Raw genomic sequence first — 10,556 nt, forward strand, 5'->3', positions numbered from 1 at the left:
GTGACATTAAGAACTGAAGCGATTCTGGAAACAAAAGGGGGTCCAGTCAAGTAGTAGAAAGGTGTATCTAATTAAGTAGCCAGTGAGTGTATACAGTGTCTGGTATTTCATACTATACTAAAGGCGCATATCCTTTGGCTGAGCCAAGTGAGTCAAATTGTATTTGAAGGTGTTGAAAAGCAACAGTGAAAGAGAAGGAAAAGAATATCTCGTTTCTATAAAAATCTGTGACTGACAGGATCTGTTTTGAAATTGCATCCTTTAACTGAAAATGAATGAATAATAAAATGAATGAATAAAATTCACACTTGAGTTCAGCTTCTGGAAAGTAGTCCTTGTAAACAAGAAATACAGTCCAACTACCATTTGAAAAAAATTATTTTACTGATTGTTTGTATTCTGCCAAAACAGGAAGATGATTAGTCTATAGTACTGGTACCCTGTATACAGAATAAAGAAATAATATGGATTTTCTTTTATAAAATACATTTTTTTATAAAGTTGTATCATTAAACTCTCTTTTAAATAGAAATAACGTTGTTAAAATGCACATATACATTTCATGATCACAAGTATGTGGTGTCTGTATGCCCACATACCTTTGGCTGCATGATGTCATTGTACACCGACAGGCAATTTTAAAAATGCGTCTTCCTACGATTGAGCAGAAGATCTGATAATATGTTATCGGCATGCGGTTAAACAGCAACATTTCCACTGAAGTGCCAAACGAACCGAGTAACTCCTGTCATCGTGTTGCCCAATCCCGTGTGCCTGTGAGCATTATTTGAACAATTACTCAGTAACATGCTGGCGTTGCGTAACAAAGCACGGTGTCATCTCGGGGTCCAAAGTACCGAATCATGTACTGATGAATCATTTGCACAGTTTTACTTTCCAGCACTTCTTGTGAACTTTATCTTACAAATAACAAGTGATAATATGACAAAGTTTTGAATATTATGATGCAAGAAACAGTCCATATCAGCCAGATGTGGGCTATATTTAAATCATGAATTAAATATTACTAATTGATTAAACATAAATTCCAATACAATTACTCATGCAGGGGAACTTGCCTTTAAAATGAGAGGAAATAAGAGACACACAAGCTAAAAATACAATCTGATTCATAGATTTTGAAAGGTGAAAACAGATGGCAGACAGAAAGTCAGGCAGCAGTTTGACTCTCATTGTTTGTCCAGATTGCAAAAGCAGTAAAACCAGGCTTACTGGAGGTGGTTTCATTGTTTGTTTGGTTCACATTTATCCACTTTTTTCTGTTTCTGTTTCAATAAGGATTCATTAGTTAATGTACCTAAAATAAACATGCATTTAAACACACATGCTTAAATATGTATTTTTTATATTGGTGTGTTTATTAGCAATTCTCTTTTTAATCTCTGTACATATGTTTAATAAGACAGATTGCTCTCTTAGGACTGAATTGTGCTGCATACAGCTCGGCTGTACCTTTAGTATAATGACAGCAAAGCTTGCGATTATAATGTTAAGCTATATCCCGATTAAAATGAAATGTAATGGTGCTAATAATAAACTTTATTTATGCAGGACTTTTCTTAACAAAGTTAAAACGTACTTCACATAAATGCATTAAGAAAAAAGGGGCCAAGAAGCACACACAAACATTAAAACAAGGTAAAAAAAATATAAGAATCTGTACGAATCTATTCAAACAGTGCCATCGAAAGTCTACTCTGTTCCTCACTTCTGACTCAGCTGGAAAACACCACGGCAGGACCTAACTGCAAGCGCTTGCATGGCCTACAAACACGCACATCAGTTTCACGCAGAACCCACACAGCTGAGAATGTGTGAGGGTTAAAAGACTGGAAATGTCTACAGTATTGACAAACTAGCCATTGCACATGCTTTCCTATCGGGGAGATGTAGTTTCTATTGGGCGTGTTCTAGTCAAACCTGTTTTTCTCCATCAGCCTCTGGGCGGCACCTGACAGGATCTTATTACCGGAAGTTAGGTGTTTGTAGTCACCTGCGCTGATTCTTTAGGTAACAAGAGGTGTTTACTCGAGCTGGAAACGTCGAAATAAGAGAAATAGGAGTCGGTGAAACGGAGACCATTCGTTCTTTATTCGACACAAAGAAGATTTTTGCGTACTTTCGGCTTGTTTTACTCGAGAATTTTTAAAGGAGAACGCCGTCGAATAATAAACAAGAAACCCGACATGACTGTGAGAGGAGTCCTTTGGCTGCTTTTGTTCTCTGGCGCAGCAATAGGTGAGAAAACTTGGGATTTCTTTTTAGTTATCTATTAATTTTTTTAAAATGTTTATTTATGTGCTGTTCTTTTAGTCTTTGTAGCCATTCAACAGTTGAAGCTCCGTGTTTTTTTTTTTTGTTTTTTTTTTTTTGTTTTTGTTTGTTTTTTCATTTTTAAAGAAGATAGTAATCTTGTTTTGCAGTAGTTTTTGCCAAACCGTAATTATAAGCTTAACGGTTCTTTAAAAATATGGGCAGGTTCAGTTACAACGCCCTAGTCTTGAGCAGAACCATGAAAGGCCATTTTGAATTATTACATGACTGGAATTGTCCTACTCTTAAAACATCTTAACCTTCCGTTTCCACACCACCATTACTTTTACACAAATGTAAAGATGTTTAGCGAGGCCATATTCAATCAAATGTAATTCATCAAAAGAGCTGCTATTTACTTTGGTAAGTTCTTAAGTTTCCTGTCACATGCCCACTTTAAAGGGGTCAGTAGGTATCGGTCAGTATCGTTTGTCCTGTTGTAATTCTCTGTGAGGTGCAGTGTGTTTTATATACAGCTCGGCTTTTTGATAATCATCTCTGCAGAAAAACAAACAAACAAAAAAGGTGAATCTTCATGAAAAAAAAGCTCTTTATGGAAAAGATAGGTTAATCGTAAAAATAAGAAAACTGTGATCAGGGACAAAAATCAGTTTAGTTTAGCGATTCATCCAGATACACCCCCAGACCTGAACAATATCTGTAATATTATTCGTACTTCCGCCTTAATTTAAATGTCATCTCCTCGTTATTCTGTATTTTCCTTCCAAGTTTCCTTGTGCTGCTTGATGGTCATTTGTGTAATAGTGTAGTTATCAGTTTTAAGTTTGTGTTGTTTGCTGCTTTTTTTTTTTTTTTTTTTTTTTTTAAAAGGTTAATATGGAGCTGCTGCTGCTTTTGTTGTTGTGATTGTCTTGCATACAGTTTCACATTTGTCATTATACACATGTTGAGTGGCTTTTTATCCTTTATACTGTCTCAGATTTTCTGAATTGCTTGCAAGATGTCAAGTATTTTCACATTAATTTTTCTGGATTGGTATTAACAGTTAGTAAACTCAAAGTCTGTTCAGGTTATCACGTGTGTATGTTATGTACAAAAATAAAACAACTCTCCCACAAACTTGTAACGAAGTGAGGATTTTCATCCCCTACCATTCCTCTGCAATACAATAAGCACACTCTGCTGTATGAATCAAACTCTGGCTTGTCAGAAGAGTTCCTTTAAAACTTGTTCCACTTCTCAGGTACATTTGCTGTCAGGACTTCTCAGTATGTATGTACACCGAAACTCTAAAAGTATGCAAACAAGGAAGTCATGGTGTGTTCTTTCAGTTTGCACTCCTACCTTATTTTTCCATCAAACTTATCTCGGTTGAGATTGCCTATAAGAAATGCACACAGGCTTTAGGTTGGTCTGCTATGAAAACACATGCCAGCAGTGTATTTGTATCAATGTTAATCTGAAGTTTAGCTTTATTTTTATCAGCACCTTGAAAAAAAACGTGATGAATGCTCACAGAATGAATTTGCACTGAGTTAATAATTATCTGCCTTCTGCTGTAGTTGAAGCTTCTCTGTGCTACCTAAGCTTAGCAGACAGGGCAGTGGTTAATCATGTAACTCTAAAGTAATGGCAGCTGTGCAGTGTAATGTGGAGTGGGGCAACAGATGGACATGTGGTGTGACAGAGAAGCTTTTTACTGGCTGCATTAATGATTTAGTGTCCCCGAAGCTCCGCTGACGTGCCTGAAAAGACCCAGTTTCACCCAGAGAGCTGATAGTTTCACCGGAAGCTTCCTGGTTCAGCAGACAGGAATGAGCCACTTTTGTTTTGATGTTTTGCTTGACCACTCCCTGAAAGCTTCTGAGCATGCTCCAAGTGTTTAGGCAAAGGGTGTGTTTTTCAATCCTCAGTGCTGTATGCCTGATTATTTACATAATGGAAGATTGTGGTCTACTGGGAATACCTTATAATTTTCCTGGTAATACAGAGGGAGGACTTGGGTTTTCTGATCGTGGCCGTCAGCCTAGAATGATTATTTTAGTTTATTTAAATGAATGAAAACCTTCGATTGATTTTTAGACACCATTAGGTCTCTTTTGTTAAACAAAGTACAAAAAAAAATTAACTTTGAAATGATGTTACCTTTTGAAGCCTGAGTAATAAAATCTCCTCCTGGCGTCTCTTCACCTATTCCTGCATGCCATGTTTGTGGAGTGTTAAAACTGGGTTTATTAAAACCCAATTTTCAAAGCAGCTTAAGCAGAGCACTATCTGTGCATGTGTGTAGGGGTTTTTTTCTTTTCTTTTTTTAATCTGCTTTTTGTGTTCAGCAAATGGTTGGCACAAACTTCCTACTCACGCCATGCTTCACTTTTCAGACAGGTTAGACCAGCGGTCCCCAACCCCCAGGCCTCGGACCGGTATCGGTCCATGAGTCATTTGGTACCGGGCCGAGAGTTGACGATCAGGTGTGAAATGTATGGTTTTCAGGGTTTTTATCGGTTTTCAGCGTTATTTTGTTATCATTTTTATCGTTTACTCGGTTTTCCTGGGTCTTTTCACGTGTGTTATAAATAAATCTTCTTTTTTTCGGTACCAGTACTAGTTTTATTGTGTTGTGTTTATCCGCAACACCTTAAAGGCCGGTCCGTGAAAATATTGTCGGGCATAAACCGGTCCGTGGTGCAAAAAAGGTTGGGGACCGCTGGGTTAGATTACACAGAGTACATTGAGTACACAATGAGTATTTTTAAACCCAAAAGGTTCCTATCCTGCAGGGCCTATTGTTAGTGTGTGTTATCAATAAGCTTTTTTTAATTTTTCTTTTATAAACCATTATGGGGTCTGTGTGTGTCCAAGTAAATGGTAAGGATATTGCTTATAGGTTTATTCAGTAAGCTTATTGTATTTTATACACTGGCTTATTTTAATATTATGTTGTTGTCTCTTTTGGTCATGTATATATGTATTTTTTTTATTTACACTGACAGTGCACATGTAATGAAACGTGTATAAATTACATTTGCGTTTCAAGAGTGCTTGGCCCGTATGCAGCCATACACACAAGCAGCATATAGACAAAAGTATAGAGCCACCTGTATATTACGCATACAAGAGCTGCTTAGTTGTGGAAACCTATGCTGTAAAGCTCCTGGTGCACATTTTTTTTGTGTGTGTGCTGATATTAATGCTAGAGGTGGTTTGGATCGCTGGTGACTCAGTAACTGCTTCCACACAGTAATAATAGCACTTACAGCTGATCATGGAACCAGGGGCACCTCCAGAATGTTTTCATAGGCGTGGCCATATGGGGGCCACTAAAAATATTCGGGTGACACAACAAAAAACAGAATTTCCGGTTTTATTATGCTTTGGTCAAATATAGGTTACCTGGAAAATATAGCAAAAAAAAAGAGAGAAAATAAGTTGATATCACTAAAAATATGAAAACCAAACAAGATTTGATGACTATCATCCTTAGGCCCCCAAGTTATTGTTTCTGTTACGAGTTAGTAACATTAGTTTATGTTAGTTAACTATTGGCTGCGACCGACCAACCAACCTGATGATGAAATGTTCCGTGCTGACAGAAGATGACGCTAAACATGTTTTTAAAAATTTTACTTTAACCACTTCTTTCTTAAATAAGCTTCACAGACAGAGTTGCATCCATGTCAGCTTTTATGAACAGGGCTCCATGAAGTAAATTAGTCATGTATCGCTACATGTCCACTTCAACACTTGTACCGATCACTCATATCAAACCTTCCATTACACAAGTTATGCTTTCCCTGTTTTGTAGTTTATTTCAGAGACAAAGAATGGTAGCTCTATCATGACCGTGCATTCACTTGCATTATATTCCTTTAGGCTACAAGCCGGTTCGCTTAAAGGAAGTGAGTATTTTGGACTTGACACTTGATGCTGAGTGTTCTATTTATTTACTTGTTTTATTTTAATCTGTGTGTCTAGGTGTAAGTGGATATTCGGTCACTACTTCAAAGGCAAATGTACGAGCGGAAGAGAACACAGGTGAGTTTTAAAACAAAATTTTGAATACCATACCACCTTTATTTATAAAGCACTTTAAAATAAACCAGGGTTCACAAAGTGCTGTTCATGTAAAAAAATAGCATAAACAGAAAATGAAATCAAACATGTTAAAAATAGAGAATTTAAAAAAACAAAACAAAAAATGGGATTGTGAATGATTACCCAGGAAAATTGCAAACTGTCTATGATGTGTCTGCTAAAATCACAGATTCAGAGGTTTTCAAGATGAAGTCATATAATAAGACAAAACTGCATTTAAATAATAGACTGCAGAATTATGCAGGTTAATGGTGTCACCACACAAATTTCCCTCTCTCTTTCCAGATGTGGATTTGACATGCTCATTTTCAGGAGACTTTGGTTCAAACATTTTACTTAGATGGAAGTTTAAGGACCGAAAAGGCTCTCAGGTGTTTGTGGTTCACGATGGGAAACCAACAGGTAAGTTTGACGTTTCTTTCTTTTAACTGACACTTTAATTAGTTTAACTAAAAAACAAAAACACATGATGCATGTGAAATAAAACCACAATTTTCCAAAAATTCTATTTTGATGTCACTGTTGACAAAATTCGGTGAATGTAATATCATCAATATCAGTCACGGTGATCACATTGGTGCCTGTCATGGTCCGTTTTATTTGACAGATCCAGATTTAGATTAAAAGAAAAAACTAGTTCTGTCAGCATTAATCTCGTTAAAATGACGTTAACGCCAAAACTGCATTAACGCGGAAAATCTCTGTTAGTGAGTTACCGCGGATCGCCCCATGCGTGGGGCTGCACGGCGTTAACGAGCTAACTGCACTAACACGTTGATGAGCTAACGGCGCTCGCCGAGTTAATGCAGTTATGGCGTTAACGTCATTTTAATTAGATTAACACTGACAACACTAGAAAAAACCTTTTTCTGTGACCAACCAAATAACCTGTCCTGAAACCCATCTGCTGAATGTGGTGTCTGAATACTTCCATGCTGGTTACGTAATGCTGCGTTTCTTCCACAGCGCCGTATGCTGACCGTTTGAATGTGTATGGTGGTAGCAATCTGAGATTCTCCAAAGTCACTCGTAAAGATACTGGAGTGTACACCTGTGAGATAACCAGCGCTGACAAAACCCAAGTTGGGGAAACAGAAGTGACTCTGACTGTTCTGGGTAAGACTATGTATCACATTTACTTGCTGTAATGAAGACATATGTTGCCATTTATAAGTGGTCCAGATAAAAACTAAACATTTTGTCCTACAGTGCCTCCATCTGTGCCATTTTGTAAAGTCCCCTCATCGGTAACAACGGGCAGCACAGCCATCCTGTATTGCATTGATGAAAGTGCTTCACCGCGCCCCACATACAAGTGGTACAAAAACAACGTTCTTCTGCCTGATAACCCTAGTAACGTTGCTGGCTTCAAAAACGCCACCTACAAGTTGAATTCAACCAGTGGCGAACTGGTAAGCTTTAGCTAGTTACATGTGTAACCTTTACTATGACTGATATGGTGTGTTGGCCTTTAAGTTTAAAATATACCTGTGTGGCCACAGAAATTTCCTGCTGCAGCCAAGACGGATACAGCTGACTACTACTGTGAGTCTGTCAATGATGCTGGCCCTGCTCAGAAATGTAGAGCTATGAAGATGGAAGTTCGTAAGTTCCTTTCACACTTTAAACTCCACAAAATGCTTTCGCCTGAGCCATTTCTTCCTTACCTCACAAAGAAAGTGTGCTGGTTCACCTTTTTATGTTTCCCTGTGTTTTCTTCAAGGCGACCTAAACACCGGAGGAATTGTCGCTGGTGTAATAGTGGCTCTGCTGCTTGTGGCCCTACTGATATTTGCCGTTTGGTTTGCCAAAAAGAAAGGATATCTGCCTGGTTAGTTTTCCACATTATATTCAAATCAGACTTTTACCGTCCTCGTTGTTCTGACGATGATCAGCGAAAAGTTAGTTTGTTGATTCAGGCAGGCAGAGGTCTAAAAAGTGTATCTGAAAGAAGTACTCTGTGCTGATGTTGTTTCCTTTCTTCCTATTACAGCAAAGAAAGAAAGGTAAGTGCATATTTCTATGCATTTAAATGTTACTTAACATTAGTGCCTTTGGTTTAATAATGTAAAAATGATAGCGATCTATATTTGGTGATGTCAATACTGGGTTTTTCCCCCCCTCATTTTTCTTGCAGCAGTTCAAAGATGAACCAGTCTTACCAAGCAGCACCTAGTGGTGGTGGTGGTGATGATGTAAGTACAACGTTGCCTTTTATTCCACTAGCGGATTCATTGTTATAATAAGTACTTTTAGCTCTCGTTATAATGAAGTGTGCTTGGTATATTTGAACTTTGAAATTGCCAGAAAATTGAATTTTTTTAAAAAATTGGAGTGTTACTTGAACCTTCTAAGCTAAACTAAATATCAGTTTGCTTTATCGAAGGTTAAATTTTACATCTGGTATTTTTTTTTTTTTTGTGCAACTAGTCGGCATAAACTAACTCATGTGTCACATGTGATACACTTTGCATACAGGGCTAAAACATGGTATCTGTGCAAAAATGGATGAAGCAGAGCTTTATTTTGATTGTGTTGTTTGATATGCTTGTTTCTCAGGCGGATTTCACACAGAAGTCATCATTTGTGGTATAGTGTACGAGCAGCAGTGGCGACAGCAAGCGCTCTGAGCGAGATGTCTCTTAAGTGTGTGGTTTTCCAGGAGTTTGAAAGTTTGTACAATGCAGTTTTTATAGACCATTGCAATATATATATATTTTTTAACCTGAGCCAGCTACAGTAGTCTGTCAAATGCATCAACACGTGAGGTTCATGCAGCAACACCCTACAGGAAATAAGGAAATAGATAACTAATGAACCTTGTACTGTATCTATCTTTACTGAAATGAACTGTGGCCACTAGTGACCTATTTTCAGCAGAGACCAATTTTCTGCTCATCACCGATGTGTGCTTTTCTGTGTGCTTTTTATCTTCTGTCTTATGAAGAACAAGATTTTAAAGATATGCGCTTAGTTGTGAAAACAAGGTTAATTAGAGTACCCCTACACCACTACCAGCAGCAGTAAATGAATAAATATATTTATTTGTTATCTTTACATTGAGGACAGACGTATATTGCTGCATTTATTATATTTGCTGTCCCATCACATTCATTTCCGCTAGCACAACTCTCTTATCGGTCTTTGTGGGTTAGCTGAAATGTTAACAGAGCCTCAATATCACAGCCACGTTTTTAAAGGTGTTTCATTTTTTTGTTTTTCCTGCTTTTGTTTTTTTTTGTTTTTTTAATTTCTTCTTTTTCCAACCACAGATCTGATGTAATGTACATGATAATTTTTTTCTCTTTCTTTGTAAATAAAACTAATTTTAAAATTTGGATAGCTTCTTGGGATTAAATGGTCACTCTTATACCCCTTTCACTGCAGGAAAATGGTTCAATACTGTTTCCAAATTCACATAATGACTTCAGTTTATTTTAGAGGGTATGTGTCTGCGTCTGTGCGCCTTTGGCAACTAAAGTCATGAACTGCTACATTCCTTGTGATGTTTGTGTGTGTGTGTGTGCGTGTGAGTGTGAGTGTGAGAGAATATGCCTTTCCTGCTTAGTAAAAAGGCTTCCACTTATTTGGCATAGAGCCTGTTTAGGAAGGGTGAGACTTAATGCTGAGAGTGCGCAACCCTGAAGCAGTATTAGCAGTAAGCTAGCACACCCACCGATTTCACCATGATTCACACTGGAAAAACTTAACATCCATTTTATTCCAACAAGGGACCGACTGTCAGGTCCCAACCAGTTTATTTTTGGCTAGAATGCTCTGAAGGCTTCAAGATTAGGTGTACAGCCAGTACTGAACCGGTTTCCTGTTAGTGGAAAAGGGGTAAAAGTTTACTTTGTGAATAGGATTCATGGAGAAGGTTGTATGAAGTCAATGCCTTGGATCTACTTGCTTCTTACACATTCAATTTTCACACAACATATCTTAATGAAATGCTGTATACCTCTGGACGCTAACATTTAGATAGTGGTGTGATGAGATCCAAGTATATATTGATGGCATTCGATATTTAAGTGGATGTTGTTTTGTCCTTTTTGTATAAGTGTATAATTTTTCTGTGTGCTTATTTATAATAAACTCTTTTAAAATAGGTCTACATTTGTCTCGGAAGGGTAATATTTAGCTTTTGTGTCATCTACAGACTGACT

General features: G+C 37.4%; 1 protein-coding gene across 1 annotated transcript; it reads left to right on the forward strand.

Moving 5' to 3' along the window:
• Window positions 1-1,866: 1,866 nt before the first annotated feature.
• On the forward strand, window positions 1,867-10,494 carry f11r.1 (F11 receptor, tandem duplicate 1). The gene is made up of 10 exons (XM_085363643.1): window positions 1,867-2,259; window positions 6,271-6,330; window positions 6,676-6,792; window positions 7,357-7,506; window positions 7,600-7,802; window positions 7,893-7,995; window positions 8,114-8,221; window positions 8,384-8,396; window positions 8,528-8,585; window positions 8,950-10,494. Exons 1-10 carry the CDS (start codon window positions 2,208-2,210, stop codon window positions 8,983-8,985), a joined length of 900 nt encoding a protein of 299 aa, XP_085219769.1. The 5' UTR covers window positions 1,867-2,207; the 3' UTR covers window positions 8,986-10,494.
• Window positions 10,495-10,556: the final 62 nt, after the last annotated feature.

This window comes from Diplotaxodon limnothrissa, linkage group LG10, assembly GCF_057381915.1.
Source record: "Diplotaxodon limnothrissa isolate DT_005_m linkage group LG10, D_limnothrissa_male_GT1.1, whole genome shotgun sequence".
Lineage (NCBI taxonomy): Eukaryota > Metazoa > Chordata > Actinopteri > Cichliformes > Cichlidae > Diplotaxodon > Diplotaxodon limnothrissa.

Bases quoted from the DNA above. Each gene is read 5' to 3' on its own strand.
- f11r.1 (XM_085363643.1), top strand. From the start codon at position 2,208: ATGACTGTGAGAGGAGTCCTTTGGCTGCTTTTGTTCTCTGGCGCAGCA. The intron at 7,507-7,599 runs GTAAGACTATGT...TTTGTCCTACAG, and splicing joins AGTGACTCTGACTGTTCTGG to TGCCTCCATCTGTGCCATTT. The intron at 7,803-7,892 runs GTAAGCTTTAGC...GTGTGGCCACAG, and splicing joins ATTCAACCAGTGGCGAACTG to AAATTTCCTGCTGCAGCCAA.